The sequence below is a fragment of the Eumetopias jubatus genome, unplaced genomic scaffold, assembly GCF_037043125.1.
Source record: "Eumetopias jubatus isolate StellerSeaLion01/CBP00866 unplaced genomic scaffold, mEumJub1_p1.0 scaffold_3, whole genome shotgun sequence".
In the NCBI taxonomy this organism is placed as follows: Eukaryota; Metazoa; Chordata; class Mammalia; order Carnivora; family Otariidae; genus Eumetopias; species Eumetopias jubatus.
The window spans coordinates 135,090,187-135,108,987 of record NW_028274809.1 but is presented as its reverse complement, the minus strand read 5'-3'; the positions used below and the strand labels follow the sequence as shown (position 1 = coordinate 135,108,987).

The window sequence follows — 18,801 nt, the reverse complement described above, 5'->3', positions numbered from 1 at the left end:
TTATAATAGTCTGTAATCCAAGTTTAAAATATGTTCATATTATCTTAACGAATTGGCCAAAGGCAATTAAAAGCCAAATTTGCTTTTTCTGGCTTTTTAAAAAGATTTTGAGAGACAGAGAGAGAGCATGAGCAGGGAGGAGAGGGACAAGCAGACTCCCTGCTGAGCAGGGAGCCCAATGTGGGGTTCAATCCCAGGACCCTGAGATCAAGACCTGAGCTGAAGGCAGATGCTTAACCAACTGAGTCACCCAGGCACCCCCTTTTTCTGGCTTTAAATATGTAAACTGATCAAAAGATTTTCATTGTTTCACATATCTAACATTATAAATCCTTTGCAATATTTAAATCATTGAAATAATATGGATAATAAATAATTTACAGTCTAACTATGGAAAATCGCACTAGTATGAACAGATGGATTTTTGCAACATACAGAATCAAGACACTGGACATCGCCTCTTCAGCCAGGAACAAATGCAGGTCTTTGTGTGTCTTATGTCCCATCTAGGCCTATATTTAGCTATCATTAAATATTTAAGTTATGGGTTTATATTGTATTAATGTTCTTCATGATGGCTTCATGAAAGGCTTTATTTTTAAATTTCTCCTAGCTCAATGTAGTTTTTTTTAAGTTTATGTATTTAATCTCTACACCCAATGTGGGGCTCGAACTCATGACCCTGAGATCAAGAGTCACATACTCTTCTGACTGAGCCAGCCAGGTACCCCATCAATGTAATTTTTTAAGACTTTATTTTTTTGAATAGTTTAGATTTACAGAAAAATTTAGTACAGAATTTCCACATATTCCCTCTCCCAGTTTCTCCAATTATTAACATCTTATAGTAGGATACATTTGTTATAATTAATAAATGAATACTGATACTTTATTATTAAAATCCATAGTTTATTTATACTTCCTTAGTTTTTACCTAATACCTTTTCTCTCTTCCTGGATCCCACATTACATTTACTTGTTATGTCCCCTTGGGCTCAGTTCCTCTTGGGTATGACAGTTTCTCTTTCCTTTTTTTTTGATGACCTTAACAGTTTGGAGGAGGACTGTTCGAGTATTTTGTAGGATGCCCCTCTACTGGAATTTGTCTGATGTCTTCCTTAAGATTAGACTGAGGTTAGAGGTTTAATGAGGTCATTTTAAGAGGCCTTAGATACCTTCAGATTAAAAACACATCTAGACTTCATCAAACTGTTGTCATGGACATGGCACAACTCATGTATCATTTTAGTATTGTGCCTATTCCCCATGACTAGAGGCAGAAAAGACAGTCTTGAGTAAAGAATAGGATGATTAAAAAAAGGTTGGCTTAAAAAAAAAATAAGAGGTAGATAACATAAAGACAGCCAACAGTAGTCATTTCAATTTGCTTTCCAAAGTAAGGATGTTCTTTATGAATTAAGATTCAGAAAGTAGACAAAAATGCATAAATAACATAGTTCAATTCTGTATCTTCAGAGGTAAATTTGGGTTTTATGTAAATAAATTTACTCCTGTATATTTATGTGTTCAAAGCATATTGTCACATTTTCATCTACCAAATAAACAATAAACACTGTAGGATTCTCTTGCCTATGGGTCAAAAATAGTCTTAAATCCTTAGAAAATTTATAGTAGGCAATCATTCTCTCCTGAACAGTGGTTCTCAAACTTTAGTGTGTATTAGAATCACCTGAAAGGCTTGTTCAAACACCGATTCCTGGGTGCTATCCCCATGGGTTTCTTATTCAGTGGGTCTGGGGCGGGGCCTGAGAATATGCATTCCTAACAAATTCCTGAGGCTGCTGGTTTGAGGACACTATGAAAACCACTGCTTAAGAGTCAACAAGGAAGCTACATTTATTAAGTGCCTACGGTGATTCAGGTGTTTTACATATATTACCTTATTTAACTAATACAGAATCTTATCAAGCAAGTATGAGTATCCCTTTTATAAATGGGGAACCTGAGCTCAGGGAAGCTAAGGAACTCAGCTGAGGAGGTAATGGGATTAGATTGCAAAATTACAATTCAGATTTCTGATTCTAACGCCCATGGTTTGCTAGTACAACATACTGCTCCTTGTTGACAAAGGAGTGAAAGGTACATGTCCTCGGCTCACTAGAAAAGGAGATTGTACCAGAGTGTGTACAGTGTTTAGTTCAGGTCAGTAGGGTATTGAAGGAATCTTTACTGAAGACTTAGCAGAGGCTCAGGGTCACGGATTCACTTATCTCTGAACTTCTGAAATAATCAAGGATGAAGTGAATTTAATGTATAGTTAACAAAACAGGAAGAACATGTATTTAATACAGTACTAAATACTCCTTAATTACTATTATTTTATTATTCCTTACAAAAAAACTCACATTTAAATAAAAGTTCTTAAAAGAATAATCTCATTTACATTTAAGTTTAAAGCATCATACTATTCTAAATGTCTGCCAGTGTATACTACATCACCAATCAACCACTACTTACTCTGGTATTGAAGTAACACAGCATGATGGTCTTCAACAAAAAAGCTGTGACAGTTACTAAAACATTTACCTCCTTTCACAAAGCAACTTAAAAGCAATGACATACAAAGTAAGCAATTTAACGTTTAAGAAAAGTGGTACATTTTACAGTAAATAAATCACCAAAAAAGAAGTTGCCAATAATATATTTTCTATCACTTTGTTATACTCTATATAAAAAAGAACACTCAGACACAAATTAGACTGCAGACTTAAAATGGTTAATGAGGTCTAAATTTCAAAACGAGAAAAACCCACCCAACTCTACATCTCTATTATAAAAACAAATATTTTATGTAAGATTCCCTTTTAAATATATATATACATTTCCCCTTAATACTGTTAATCAAACCCATAGTTATATTTATTTAAATAAGAATTAAATAAACTGCCCCAAATGCTGATTTCATCTCACAAAACAGAAAGTATTTTAAATCACAACTTCCAGATGGTATCTTGAAAACACTGGTTCCTTAAACAACATTAACAAGCATATTTTTAAGAATATATTTTCATCTACAAGTCAGGTAAAGCTTTATTAAATGGTAAACACTTTTAAAAGTACAGAAACACAAGTTTTGAAAACAAATACATTCAGAAGATCTGCTGTTCAAATAATATTTTTTCAAAACCAGGTGGAGGAGTATGATAAAATTCACTGAACTGGCAATCCAAAATTGCACTGTCATCAACTAGAGACAGAAAAAGAAAAAGAAATTAGAAGCTAACACCTTAATTCACAAGAATACATAATTATAAAAGACTGTTTTCATAATACCATAATATTAAAAGGCAAAAAGAATAAATACATCTGCTGCCCAGGTTACAAAACATAATCCTATTGGGTAAAATAACCACAATGAAAAATAAAATTAAAAACACTGAAAGGATATACATCAAAATATTACTAATAATTAGTGTGAATGAGTGCTTTGAATTTTTTCCTTATTTGCTTCCCTGTATTTTCTCAATTTTATACATTAAGATGTGTTACTTTTTAAAAATTGATTTGAAAAAATTATAGATTCAGAAAAGGTTGCACAAATAGTAAGAGTTGTCTGTACTCTTCATACAGCTTCCCCTAGTGGTAACATCTTACATAACCAAAGTACAATATCAAAACCAGAAAACTGACATCGATCAAGTACTGTTAACTAGACTGTAGACCTTATTCAGCTTCTACATCTTTTTACCAGCATTTATCAAAAATAAATAGATACATATATCCAAACAAAGACTATTAGTACTACAGCTAGATAAAGAAGGGTAAACATAGGGCTAGTGAGTGCTACGAGTTTAGGAAGGGTTTTTTGGGATAAGGATGACTCAGAATGTTTACAGGCATTGATGAGAGAGGCTCCTTATGTGAGATATGAGTGAAAGAACTGACAAAGTCAAGTCCCAGAGTTGGGGAGTTTGAAATCTAGACTATACTTTTTTTTTTGTTTTGTTTTTAACATGAAGGATACCTCTTCGTCTAGGATGGGACAGAAAGAAGGCAAGATTGGATTTGATTGAGAAAAACGTCAGGAGGGCAGGGCTGGGAAGGTGGAGTTCACTACTGACAGCCCGTTTCTTTATGAAGTAGAAGGTAAGGTCATCTGTGGAGAATGGGGAGGGAATTCCAGGAGTATGGTGAAGGTCTGGGATGTGCAGAAACGTAAAAGAACTGCCACAAATGTGAGAGCTTAGGCTGCATGGCGTAACTTTATAATGACACTTTTCTTCAGTGTGATATGGCTTTCTCTCTCCATAGTTTGAGTGTAAGAACTGACAAAATGAATGACTGGTTGGATCTAGGATTAGGGATGGGATGGAGGACAAAAGGTAAAGGAATTTAAGTTTTATTTTTATGTATGTATGTATGTATTAATAATCTCTACAACCAACATAGGGCTCGAACTCACCACCCCTAGATAAAGAGTCAGATGCTCTACTGACTAAGCCAGCCAGGCATCCCTTAAGTTTAATTTTTATCTCTGATATTATCAGACCATTAAAATACTTGGCTTAATTTAACTGACTTATCAATGTCAATTTATGAAATATACTTTAACTTACTATCTATAACTTTACTACATTAAAAATTATGCTAAATCAAAGAAACAATTTGGAATAAAATGTATTTGCTACACTCATTTGTATTTGATATTTATTTCATTTCTCAGACTAAATTATTTAGAGTATTAAGCTACTTTCCATTTAAGTAGATAAAGGAATTGCTTTACCCAATATGGCAAAGAAACTAACCAAAATCAAACTTAAAAATACACTTTTATATGCAAAGACAGAGAAGCTAAAATCACTGAAAAATAATTTTGGGGAGAAAAGACTAATGAAAACAACTAAAAAGTAGAGCATAACCCTTAACTGTTATCATATTATTAAATACATTTGTTATTTGTATACTTTTCTGATCATCACTAAAACTGCTACCTTTCTAGTAAATTACTATAAAAATTAATAATTAGTTCTTATAATGGCTCAAATCTAAGAACTTAAAAGTAATTAAATGAGAAAATATTTTTAGATTACTAAAACCATAGGCAGAAAAATAATAGAGCTGTTGTTTTAACTTGTAACATAAAAAATAAAGCAGACTAGAGGGATAAAGACACTGTGCTTATGTTTGTTATTTTTTATAAAGAGATGCCTTATTTTTTAGAGATACATATGCAATATTTATGAATAAAATGATATAATATCTGGCATTTGCTTCAAAATAATCCAAGGAGGGAAGGTGAAAAACAGAAGTATTAGCATTAGGGGGTAGATGAAACCCGAATGGCTCCAAGCTGATAATTGTTTGAAGCTGGGTGATGGGTACATGAGGGATCACTATACCATTCTCTTTACTTCTATACATGTTTGGATTTTTCTATAATAAAAATTACCGTAATTAATTTATTTTTTTAAATTTTTTGTTATGTTAATCACCATATATTACATTAGTTTTTGATGTAGTGTTCCATGATTCATTGTTTGTGCATAACACCCAGTGCTCCACGCAGAATGTGCCCTCTTTAATACCCATCACCAGGCTAACCCATCCCCCTACCCTCCTCCCCTCTAGAACCCTCAGTTTGTTTTTCCGAGTCCATTGTCTCTCATGGTTCGTCTCCCCCTCTGACTTACTCCCCTTCATTCTTCCCCTCCTGCTATCTTCTTCTTTTTCTTTTTTCTTAACATATGTTGCATTATTTGTTTCAGAAGTACAGATCTGTGATTCAACAGTCTTGCACAATTCACAGCGCTCACCATAGCACATACCCTACCCAATGTCTATCACCCAGCCACCCCATCCCTCCCACCCCCCACCACTCCAGCAACACTCAGTTTGTTTCCTGAGATTAAGAATTCCTCCTATCAGTGAGGTCATATGATACATGTCTTTCTCTGATTGACTTATTTAAAAATTACCGTAATTAAATGGTATAGAGTCATCTCTTAAGTAACCCAATTCTTGGGAGGACACACTTGTACAGAAATCATAGTACATACATATACATAACCATCAAAAGCAAAACAATCAACATGAAACTATTCTAAGTCACAATTTCTCTCAGACGAGTTTTAACACTTAGGTAACTTTATAAAGGTAACTAATGCTCAGTCTATATAAAATTCCCATCCCTGGCTCCAAAATATTCTTTAATTACATTTCCTGGTCACCTAAATCTCCCTAATAACTGGCAGAAAGAACTCTGTAAACTCAGCAAAGCTCTTCGGAACTTTCTAGAATGTAAGATTACATAATTTAAAAAGGGAGTATTTTTAAGTATAATCGTTGTATTTGTTTTTTTTTAAAGATTTGACAGAGAGAGACACAGCGAGAGAGGGAACACAAGCAGGGGGAGTGGGGGAGGGAGAAGCAGGCTTCCCGCTGAGCAGGGAGCCCGATGTGGGGCTCGATCCCAGGACCCTGGGATCATGACCTGAGCCGAAGGCAGACGCTTAATGAATGAGCCACCCAGGTGCCCCTAATCGTTGTATTTGTAAAAAAAATTTTTAATACATGGGGAATAAAAAACTTCCTTAGTCCTGCAAAGTGGAATTCTGATATCCTACTAACTACGTTTCATACAAAAGAGGTCCTTATTAACTTGTCCAGATTTTTGAATGATATAGTTAGAAAGTTAATGAAAATGTTAAGTAAAAGTTAACATATAATGATAATAATATTTAGAAATATTTTAGCTTACCATAAACAACTGGATACACTGTCCCTCGTATACCTGATGCTGGACAATGCATATTTTTTCCATTCAAATATACATTTAATTCTACATGGTCATATGTAATACCCTAGGAAGGAAAGAAAATATTAAAAAGTAAAAATATAAATGTTCCATAAAGAGCCTAAATAGTCAGAGAGCACCCACTGGGAAGCATGGAAAAAACTTAATTATAATTGTGTCACAATAGCTTTCATTAAGGGTTTACAATTTGGTGGAGTTCTGCTTGAACTGAGCTAAAAAAAAAAAAAAATTAGTGGTGATTACGTGGGGGAAAAGTCAGGTGAAGTTCCAAGAGTTCACATTAGAGGTAAAACAAATGAGAACAGTTTGATGCCTAGCATTATATTCAGATAATCTGAATTTTATATTGTGAATATTTTTTTTTTAAGGATTTTACTTACTTGACAGAGAAAGACACAGCAAGAGAAGGAACACAAGCAGGGGGAGTGGGGGAGGGAGAAGCAGGCTTCCCGCTGAGCAGGGAGCCCGATGTGGGGCTCGATCCCAGGACCCTGGGACCATGACCTGAGCCAAAGGCAGGCGCTTAACGACTGAGCCACCCCGGCGCCCCTGTATTGTGAGTATTAAGATGATATAAGTACTGCCTGCCATGTACAGAGAGACCTTTATTTTTTTAAATTTATTTGAGAGAGAGAGAGTGCACTGGGGGGAGATGGGGAGGAGGGGGAGAGGGAGGGAGAGAGAGAGAGAGAGAGAGAGAGAGAGAGAGAAGCAGACTCCCCGATGAGCATAAAGCCCAATGCAGGGCTTGAGGCAGGGCTTGATCTCACGACCCTGAGATCATGACCTGAGCCGAAACCAAGAGTCGGATGCTTAACTGACTGTGCCACCCAGGCACTCCCAGAGAGACCTTTAAAAGTCATACAGAAAATATTGCTCTCTCTCGGGGAAAAACAATGAGGTTTTCAGCATTAGGGCTTACTACCCGTCACTGTTCTCAAGTTGTGAAGTGTCTTTATAGAACTTATTTCTGAAAAGAAATACATTTCCATCTCTTTACCTTGCTTTCAAATATGTCAGATGTATTATCAAGCTAGTGTTTACAATGGAATGTAATTGGTAGCTAGTATCAAGTTGAAAACAGAAAAATTGCTCAAAAGAGTAAAAAAAAAAGTGGAATAAAAATGGGTTAATCTGTTTCTCTGAACATTATTGACGGTGCAAGAGTCAAAACTAACAATAAATAGTTACTATTACTAAAATGCTGGAAAATACTTCGAAAGCCTGTATAATGTACCAAGCACTATTCTAAGTCCTCACAACAAGATGGGTATTATTATTATTACTATTAGCCCCATTGTACAGATGAAGTAGTTAAGGCACAAAAAGATTAAATAATTTATATAGGGTTACAGAACTAGGAAGTGACAGAGCTGGGATTTAAATTCATGCAGTATGGCTTCAGAAAACTTACTCTACTTGCCCTGCCATACTACCTCTCTTTAAAACTTTATACAATAATTACTAACTGCGGGCAGAAATTTCTTAATTTGAAGAATTAAGAATAGACAGCAGAGATCTTTGAACAGCAAAATCATCACAGACCGAGAAGATCACTCCAAGGATTTCTGACTGTGGATATATTATATCAACTTAAAAAACTTTTAGAGGTAGATTGGGACACCTGGGTGGCTCAGTTGGTTAAGCATCTGCCTTCGGCTCAGGTCATGATCCCAGGGTCCTGGGATTGAGTCCCGCATTGGGTTCCCTGCTCAGCAGGAAGCCTGCTTCTCCCTTTGCCTGCCCCCCCTCCCCCCGCCAGCTTATACTCTCGTGCTCTCTCTCTCTCTCTGGTAAATAATAAAATCTTTGAAAAAAGAAAGAAAAAAAAAACTTTTAGAGGTAGAAAAAGATCTTACAGATGATCTAGTCTTAACTCCTTCACTTTCTCCTTAAAACAACAAAGGCCCAGATGAGTCAGTGTGTTAAGTGCTATAAGATTCTCTTGGGGCACCTGGGTGGCTCAGGCAGTTAAGCCTCTTGATTTCAGCTCAGGTCATGATCTCATGGGTCAAGCTCTGCACTCAGCAGGGAGTCTGGCTCTCTCTCTAAAATAAATAAGTAAATCTTTTTAAAAAATCTCCTCAAATCTTAGCAAAGCCAGGGTTAAAGAATAATTTGTTAATTAAGAAATATTGAGACAGTTTGTTTCATTTCAGTTTATGTATTTTAATATAATAATGAAGCTAACTGATGGCTGGGATTAGTTTTTGTAATGAAGAGGACTTTTTTCATTTAAAAAACAAAATTACACAAAAACAATGCGTCCTCTCTTTATAGGAACACCTTACGGGATATCTAGTTCAGCGCAGTGCTCTGTAATCCAGTCACCCTTCACCACCTGGTGGCAGCATAACCTACTGTAAGCAAGCAGGTATTAAAAGCCAAACCTGCAGCATCATGGCAAAATCCCAACGCTGAAGAAAGAAGTGAGAAAGGATGTAAGAACCCCCAACTCCTATTAGCAAAGTTTAGTTCAAGTATTTCTAACTTAATCTGTCCTTTTATATGATCCAGACACTAGGTGTCATTCCACCATAATGATACCAAAAAATCTGACATGTTTAAAGCATTTATCAATAATTGCTTGCATGTTCAGTGAACAGACTCTGTAATTAAGCTGCCTGTATTATACTCCGGGATTCCTTCATAAAAGAAGTTACTTAACTTCTCCTAATTTATGAAATGGTAATAATAATACTATTTTATAGAGTCATTATGAGGATTAAACAATTTAATCCCTGGCAGGCATTTAAAACAGTGCCTGGCCCATAATAAATGCTAGAGAAGTGTTTGCTATTATTATATTATAACATAGAATGTTTATAAAACTTCTCTGAAATTAAACTGAAAAATGCAATTTTAGACTATAATTTCCACTTCTCAAAACTGTATGTAAAAGGAAAAAATAAGCCAGGTATGCCTTCCTAGTGCTATAGTAGGCCCTGTGGGTACTGTAGGATTATTGTATGAATATAATCATTTGGTCAGGTGTTGAAAGCTTACTTTTCTTGATTTCTCCTCAGGGAATGGTATATAACTGAAATTCTGCACATGTGAGAATGTTTTTTCCTGTCTTAAATCCATTCTACTTTTCCTATGCCACCGTCAGCAATTTGGTGAAATTTGTTCTCAAATGTCTGACCTAGGAATATAAAGGTAATATGGTAGGGTAATGTTTTACTTTTCTTGATTCTGCATATATTTCACCTTTCTAAAGTCCTCCTTTTATCAGAATGGATATGAAAACTTAAAGTTTAATTTAATAAAGCTTATAGACTAAAAATGACTGTCAATTTGTGGGATCAGTTATTTCAATGAATGAGCTAGGAAGGCAAGAATAACACACAGTAGAAGTTCAACACATCAACAAAGAGAAACATTTGTTACTGATTATCCTTGCTTATGTTTGAATTTCATCTTACTGTAAACAGGATGATAGCATCGACTTAACTTCAAAATTCTCTTTCAAGAAATATCCGTTTGTATAAGGGTGTTCCATATTATGGACATCTGGCAATGATCTACAAATACAAAACCAACTATTCAAAAAGAACAGGGAAAAGCAGATTTTAAAAATGGTTTATGCCTTTTGTCTCCTCAAACACTTTCTTTTCCTTTTCTTTTTGCCTAAAACTCTCTCAACAATTTACCTATTTAAAAACTAGGGGAGCCTGGGTGGCTCAGTCGGATAAGCGTCCGACTCTTGATTTTGGCTCAGGTCATGATCTCAGGGTCGTGACATCTGAGCTCTGTGTCGGACTCCATGCTGGGTGTGGAGTCTGCTTAAGATTCTCTCTCCCTGTCCCTCTGCCTCTCTCTCTCTCTCTCTCCCTCTCTAAACAAAACAAAACAAAATGTTCTTCATATTTTTTAAATTGCAGAAAAGAAAAGAAAGATCAGGGGCACCTGGGTGGCTTGGCTGGTTAAGCGTCCGACTCTTGATTTTTGGCTCAGGTCATGATCTCAGGGTCATGGACTGAGCCCTGCATCGGGTACTGTGCTCAGCAGGGAGTCTGCTTGAGAGTCTCTCCCTCCCTCTAAATAACCACCACTCTCTCCCTAAAATAAATAAATAAACCTTTAAGAAAAATGAAAGATCAGACCACAGTTAAAAATCTTATTTTTCACATTTCTCCTCCTTTTCATCAAAATACTGTATCTTTCTTCAGTTCAATAACCTGGATTTACTCTGTGTCATCTTAGTAGAAACTTTCCCTCATTATGTAGATTCCTTTCAACTTGGTACCAGAGCCAGGAACACAAGGTTCTATGTATAAGGGCATCTTTGCTGAAGGAGATCCTAGGACTCTGTTCTCAATCAATAGCTAATAGCCTGAACCCAGGGTATAAGTTCCTTGGATAGTGCCATTTAAGAAGTAACTGGGAAAGCAGAAAGGTATCTTTGGATTGTATTTTCAACAGGGTGGCTTTGGTAAAGACTTAAATATATTAGTTGGGAATAAAAATAGAGAAGTCTTAAGATATGTAACTCTTTTTATCCCCTGCTTTCCAAAAAACTTCTCTCCAATCAAACCTTAGGATTTTGAGTCCAGTTCTTTGAAGAGTTCTCTAAGTGAAGAAGTTTAAAAAGATCAAGTTTAATGAGGACCAACACTCCTAAGAAAATGCTGTAATTCTTTAAGAGACATTCATAACAAATTAAATACAGGCATACCTTGTTTTATTGCACTTCGCAGACACTGCATTTTTTACAAATTGAAGGTTTGTGGCAACCATGTGTTGAGCAAGTCTATTGGTACCATTTTTCCAACAGTGTTTGCTCACTAAAAGTCTCTGGGTCACATTTTGGTAGTTCTTACAATATTTCAAACTTTTTCATTATTTTATTTGTTAAGGTGATCTGTGTTCAGTGATCTTTGATGTTACTATTGCGATTACTTTGGGGTGCCAAACCATGCCCATATAAGACCATTAACTTGATCAATAAATGTGGGGGTTTTAACTGCTCCACTGACTAGGTGTTCCTGTCTCCCCCCCTCCCCGGCCTCCTTATTCCCTTACTGAATACTGAAATTGGGCCAATTAATAACCCTACAATGGCCTCTAAGAGTTCAAGTAAAAGGAAGTCACATGTCTCTCACTTTAAATGAAAAGTCAGAAATGATTAAGCTCAGTGAGGAAGGCATGTAGAAAGCCACAACAGCTAGGCCTCTTGCACCAATTAGCTGAGTTGTGAATACAAAGGAAAACTTCTTGAAGAAAATTAAGTGTTACTCCAGTGAACACACAAATAATAAGAAAGCAAAACAGACTTATTGCTGATAGGGAGAAATTTTGGTGGTCTGCTTAGAAGATCAAATCAGCCATAATATTCTCTTAACCCAAAGCCTAATCCAGGACAAGGCCGTGACTCTTTTCAATTCTGTGACGGCTGAGAGAGGTGAGGAAGCTGCAGGAGAAAAGCCGGAAGCTAGCAGAAGTTGGTTCATGATGTTTAAGGAAAGAGGCCATTTCTGTAACAAAAGTGCAAGGTGAAGCAGCAAGTTATCCAGGAGATCTAGCCAAGTGAAGGTGGCTACACTGAACAACAGATTTTCAGTGTAGACGAAACAGCCTTATACTGGAAGAAGAGGCCATCTAGGATTTTCAGAGCTAGACAGGAGAAGTCAATGCCTGGCTTCAAAGGACAGGCTGATTCTCTTATTAGGGGCTATGCAGCTGGTGACTTTAAGTTGAAGCCAATGCTCAGCGACCATTCCAAAAATCCTAGGGCCCTTAAGAATGATGTTAAATCTACTCTGTGTGCTCTATAAATGGAACAATAAAGCCTGGATAACAGCACATCTGTTTATAACATGGTTTACTGAATATTTTAAGCTCACAGTTGAGACCTACTGCTCCAAAAAAAAGACTCCTTTCAAAATATCACTGCTCACTGACAAATGTATCTATCTGTTTACCCAAAATCTCTGATGGAGATAAACGAGATTAATGCTGTTTTCATGCCTGCTAACATAGCATCCATTCTGTAGCCCAAGGATCAAGGAGTAATTTCAATTTTCAAGTCTTATTACTTAAGACATACATTTCGTAAGGCTATAGCTGCCATAGATAGTGATTCTTCTGAAGGATCTCAGCAAAGTAAACTGAAAACCTTCTGAAGAGGATTCACCATTCTAGATGCCCTTAAGAACATTCATGATTTAGGGTGCCTGGGTGGCTCAGTCAGTTAAGCAATGACTCTTGGTCTCAGCTCAGGTCTTGATCTCAGGGTCATGAGTTCAAGCCCCATGTTGGGCTCCATGCTGGGCCTGGAGCCTACTTAAGAAAAAAAAAGAACATTCATGATTCATGAGAAGTCGTCAAAATAACATTAACAGAAGTTTGGAAGAAGTTGATTCCAATCCTCACGAATGACTTTGAGGGTTTCAAGACTTCAGTAGAGGAATGAACTGTGGAGGTGGTAGAAACAGCAAGAGAACTAGAATTAGAAGTGGAGCCTGAAGATGTGGCTAAATTTCTGCGATCTCGTGATAAAACTTAAGTGGATGAAGAGTTGCTTCTTGTGGAAGAGCAAAGAAAGTGGTTTCTTGAGATGGAGCCTACTCCTGGTGAAGATGCTGTGAAGACTGTTGAAATGACAACAAAGGATTTAAAATATTATATAAACTTAGTTGATGAGGCAGCAGCAGGGTTTGACAGAATTGAAACTAACTTTGAAAGAAGTTCTACTTTGGGCAAAATGCTATCAAACAGCATCACATGCCATAGAGAAATTGTTAATGAAAAGAAGGGTCAATCTTTCCAGCAAAATGCACTGTTGTCTTCCTTTAAGAAATTATGATGGCCACCCTAACCTTCAGCAACCACCTGATCAAGTCAGGAGCCATCAACATTGAGGCAAGACCCTCCACCAACAAAAAGATTTTGACTCACTAAAAGTTCAGATGATGGTTAGTATTTTTTAGCAATAAAATATTTTTAAATTAAGGTACATCCATTTTTTTAAACATAATGCTATTGTACACTTAAAAGACTACAGTGTAGTGTAAACATATATATTCACTGGGAAACCAAAAACATCATTTGACTTGCTTTATTGCAATATTTGCTTTATTGCAGTGGTCTGGAACCAAACCCACAGTATGTCCAAGGTATGCCTGCAATAAATGTCAAAATTTTCTCTACGAGATCACTAGTTGCAAAAATACCTAATATTTTCTAATATGAATGTCAGCAAACTTTTAAAATTGTGGGCCAAGATTTCTCTGATGTGAGAGAAGCAGATGTTGATACGCAGCCAACCTGTCATTAATTCTCCTGAATGGACATAAGGGCTCATGAGGATTTTCCTGGCCAGGGCAGACAGCTCTAGAAAGGAGAGCAGTTTGGTAAGGCAGCAGTATCTACACCAAGTGCCGTCTTTGGAATATGTACCGCCTCAATTGGATCCAATCCCGGTGCTTCAGAATTGAAACCACAAACTCCCAGGCAAAACTATATACACTAAAAGCAGTTCAACTTTAATAATTTACAGTGGAAAACAATTCCACAGGAAAACTTACCACCACATCTCCCTCCTGCGGAAGACTGTTTGCTGGCAGCCTATTTTTCTCCTCGTTGTTGTGGTAGAGGGCTCCATCATTCCTCATCACCAGGCTGTGCACATCTCGGCCAAGAGGAATCTGATTCAAGTTAACTTTTTGAGTTGCAACGCCAATACCCCATATTCCTAAAAAATAATAGTTTAAATGCCCCCAAGATCTGAAGAAAAACAAACATGAAATAAGGGGTTGTTTTTAAGAGTGTAAGTTGTTTTTAAAAGAAGTAGTGTACTATCACTATTTTTTATTAATTTTTTAAAAAACAAATCTTTTAAAAGTAGTTTGCAAACTTACCCTATGTTCTCTACAGATGGAGTACAACATAGGAGGTAAGAATGGGTCCTGAAGCTGTACTGTCCAGATTCAACCTTTGGCTTAACTAGGTCATCTGGGGCAAGGTATTTAATCTGCCTCTGCTTCCTTACCTGTGAATTTGGGATTCTAACAGTACTTACCTCAAAGAGTTATTAAAAGATATAGCAAGGTAACCAAGTAAATACTTGGAACAGTGTAAGTATTCCCCCCAAAATTGGTTAAGTAAAGTGGAGTATTTTTTAAAAGATGTTAGCTATTATGATCACTACTCTCTAAAAGACATTTTGAAAAAGCTACACAATTAATTTAAATGGCCTAGGGTTCTAGTCAAGCAATACCTCAGAGAAGTGGGAAATTAGTCTCTAGTTTCTGCATCTATAATGCGTGACAAATGACACAGACCTGGTCAATACCATGAGGAGAAAATTAATGATGAAGGATAAAATGATTTTCTTACCCGTACCTTAAATCAGTGAGTTTAAAACCTTTTGGTCTAAGCTGATTTTAAGCAAGCAGCTCTCCTCTTAACCAGCCAAACAGAATACCTAGAGCTCTGGATTTTGTTTCAAACTGTTTCCTTTTCAGTTTTTATCAAAATCAGTTAGGAGAAAATCTATAAATGGAAGAAGGTTTGAAAATCATGTTGCCAATCAATTTTTCTGAATTGAGCAAAACTATCAAAAAGTTGCATGTCTGGGCTTCCTAAATAATCTTACTATATAAGTTATCCTCCAGAGTGGGAAAATTTAAGAGTGACAGAAGGTGATAATACTAATTTCATGGGACAACAGTTCTAGACAGGGATATAGAGTCTCTTTACTCCTAAAGAACTGTGCATGCTGATACACTTTGGCATAACTGCCTCAGGTTTTCACTGAGAGATCAATTTACAAACTCCAACAATGTATTTATTCTAGAGATGTCACTGAGGATGCCATCCTTTACAGAAAATCCACATAAAAATTTGTACTGGATTTAAGGCTCAAGAAAATATTTGCTTCTCTTGAGAAAAGGTAGGTTGTACTTGAGAAGATTTTAGTAACCAGAGACATTTTGCAGCTAACTTGTAAAAGAATGAAATGGAGGACAGTTTCATATTTATTTCATATACTTAAGAAAATCAGTATTTTAAATTAATTTAGAAAACAAGCCCCAGAAGGATGTTTTATATCATTCAAGCTTGTTGAGTATGATTAATTTACTACCCTTTAGTTTTCCTATTCTACACCTATACTTATATCACTCATGCTGTATTTCACTAGAAGTCTTTTTTATAACAAAGCTTTAAAAAATATATTTCCCCACATTCAAAATGGCTACAAGTTAACTAATTGCTATTCTAATACTCAAACAGAACTGCTGTATGATTCAAAAAACTCTGTAATTTTTTAATGAGAGGGTGCCTGGGTGACTCAGTCGTTAAGGCTCTGCCTTCTGCTCAGGTCATGATACCAGGGTCCTGGGATCAAGCCCTGCATCGGGCTCCCTGCTCAGTGGGAAGCCTGTTCCTCCCTCTCCCACTCCCCCTTCTTGTGTTCCCTCTATGTGTTGCTCTCTGTCAAATAAATAATTTGAAAAAAAAATTTTCTTTTAATGAGAAATATAGACATTAGAATTCTAAATCTGCTAATTGCTTCAGAAGACAATGAATCTGGGTATTTTAACAAGATTTATGAGAAAAAATTCAGGATCATAAGACGGATTTTATCTTAAGATAAAACAGCAAGAATCCACACCTTTAATGCTTGGCCAAATGAAATGGAGCATCTAGCACTCATTCATGATGCTAGTGCCTTACACTGACTGATCGAGTGTAATACACATTCCTAATTGTAACTAGTGTGAAGCAGGAAAGACAGTTCCTGCAATCCCATTTTATAGATAACAAAACTGAACCTAAAATAACTCAATAACTAAATTAACTACTTTAACCAGGATCACACAAGAGGAGGGAAAAAAAAGTTCTTCCAAATAAGTCTGGTGCTTTTTTATTGCCTCCTTAATCTTTTTCATATATTGAAAATTGCTCTTAATATTTACAGTTAGTACTTTCAATAGTAAAAGACCATTATACCAACCTGTGGACTGGATTTTGAATTCAAAGTAGCTTTTGTTTTGATGTAAAGGGGCACTGGCTAAACAACCTCCTGTTCCACATATTCTTCTTCCATTTTTTACAATGACAACATCTGATCCTAAATAAAAAATGCAGAGACCGTGTAAAGTTTATTTTTTTATCCAACAGTCAAGGTTAATTTGTTTCACTTCTGTCAAAAAAATAGCGATGCCATATTTACTCTGAAATATAGAAATGCTGATAAATTAAAAACAATTCTCAGTTCTCTATTTTTTTTCCCTGAGAATGTTTGTCTAATATTCATTTGTGGCTAGAAATCTTGTTTAGAAACGCAATTAAGGGGCGCCTGGGTGGCTCAGTCGTTAAGCGTCTGCCTTCGGCTCAGGTCATGATCCCGGGGTCCTGGGATCGAGTCCCGCATCGGGCTCCTGGGATCGAGTCCCGCATCGGGCTCCCTGCTCCTTGGGAGCCTGCTTCTCTCTCTCCTCCTCTGTCTCTCATGAATAAATAAATAAAATCTTTAAAAAAAAAATAGAAACGCAATTAGGTAGTAACGCTGTAGGAGGAGCACCAGAGGCGCTCCCCTCGCCTGGGGACAGCTGACGAGCCTCGGGAGGCGGCTGCTCCGAGATTCCGGGGAAAATGGGTAGGTAGGTCCACACAACCAGCTCCCGATGACAGGAGCAGACAGGGCTCCGTAGCCCTGAACACAGAACAGGGCCGAGGTGGAGTTGGCTGGCGTCTGGAAGAGATCCGCGAGACGAAACGGGGTCGAGGGCAGCAACTCAGAGCAAGGAGCGGGGGGCGGGCCCGGAGGGGCAGGGCCGCGTGTGGTCCTCCGGACCCCGCACTGCCCCCGACCCGCCGCGCCACACCCGGCGTGGGCCGTTGGGTCTGGGGAAGGGAGGGCCCTTACCCATGTGCTGCGTGTCCAGCTGCACGGCCGGCATCTCCTTCAGAGGGATGTGTCCCGTCCCGCCGTCCCTGCAGCACCGCAGGCAGCAGAACACCGAGGCGGCCATCGCGCCAAGACCACCGACTCCGCTGCCGCCGGCCGCCCGCCGCCTATAGACCGCGGTGACACCACCCCCAAGCCTCGGCTCCGCCTCCCGCCCCCGCCCGAGCGCCAGAGTCCGAGTGGAGCGCGCAGACCGCTACAGCGACGCCCCACGCCGGGAGGGCGCAGTGCAGGCAGAGGCGTAGCCGGCCCCGGACGGAAGATGCAGAGGCGGTGCGCGCGGGGAGGGGCGGGCCCAGAAGGGGGCGAGGCTAGAGGCGGAGCGAGGGCAGAGGGCGTGACGGGCAGAGGGCGTGACGGGCAGAGGGCGTGACGGGCAGAGGGCGTGACGGGCAGAGGGCGTGACGGGCAGAGGGCGTGACGGGCGGGCGGGCGGGCGGGCGGGTGGAGGACCTCATGCCCCAGTGCGCGGGGTCCTTTTTGCCTTGGCGGCGGGGGGAGTCACGTCTGAGTCCTCACGTTGAGCAGCACGCAAGGAGTCGGCGCTCTCCGGGCATTCAGTAGTCGTTGAATGCTGAGTTTTAAAAACCGTTCCCCCCAGCTTTGACCTTACCTTTCGGGATGAATTGACAGAAGCAAGTCAGGCTGGGGGTGTGGGAGCTGATAAAGGACCCCAAGATTTTCCACATGTCCCCCACCATCGCGTGCCCAGGGCTGGGAGAACTTTGCCTCCGCCCCCTACCGTGGCTGGTTTCTGAAGAATTTCCTCAAAGTGGTTTCACCGTGAATGTGCACACGGGGTTCTAAGTCGGCCCTGGTGCATTTTAGGTGTAGGGATGCGCATTCCGTGGCCCTCGGGGCCGCGCGGTTGGGGCCGCTCAGGAGGCTGTTTCCGGAGGGTACCACTGTGCCGGGGCGGGAGGGCGATGCTTGACCGGCCTCTGCCAAGCTCACCCTCCCAGTGGACTGGGGGTTTCAAGGAGAGTGAAGGGAACTCCGGAGGCTGCGAGGAGGATGTCTGGCCCCCCAAGGGAAGCCCTAGGTTCCTACCGCTTGCTCCTTTTTGCTTCCAAGTAGGAGGCCCACGGGGTGGTCACCTGTCATCTTG

The 18,801-nt window shown here is 38.8% G+C and overlaps 1 protein-coding gene across 3 annotated transcripts; it reads right to left on the bottom strand.

Annotated features, from left to right (window-relative positions):
• Positions 1-2,322: 2,322 nt before the first annotated feature.
• On the bottom strand, positions 2,323-17,891 carry SPRYD7 (SPRY domain containing 7). Of its 3 annotated transcripts, XM_028107834.2 has the most exons (5): positions 17,652-17,874; positions 16,737-16,853; positions 14,305-14,471; positions 6,719-6,821; positions 3,030-3,208 (listed from the first exon to the last, which is right to left on the bottom strand). In XM_028107834.2, the coding sequence occupies exons 1-5, from the start codon at positions 17,755-17,757 to the stop codon at positions 3,111-3,113; spliced, it is 591 nt and encodes a 196-aa protein (XP_027963635.1). In that variant the 5' UTR covers positions 17,758-17,874; the 3' UTR covers positions 3,030-3,110. The 3 variants fall into 3 exon arrangements, with proteins under 3 accessions (XP_087877956.1, XP_027963635.1, XP_087877957.1); XM_088021830.1 differs by lacking the exon at positions 6,719-6,821 and having other exon boundaries at positions 2,323-3,208; positions 17,652-17,891; XM_088021831.1 differs by lacking the exons at positions 3,030-3,208; positions 6,719-6,821 and adding an exon at positions 10,683-10,837 and having other exon boundaries at positions 17,652-17,884.
• Between the last annotated feature and the right edge of the window lie 910 nt (positions 17,892-18,801).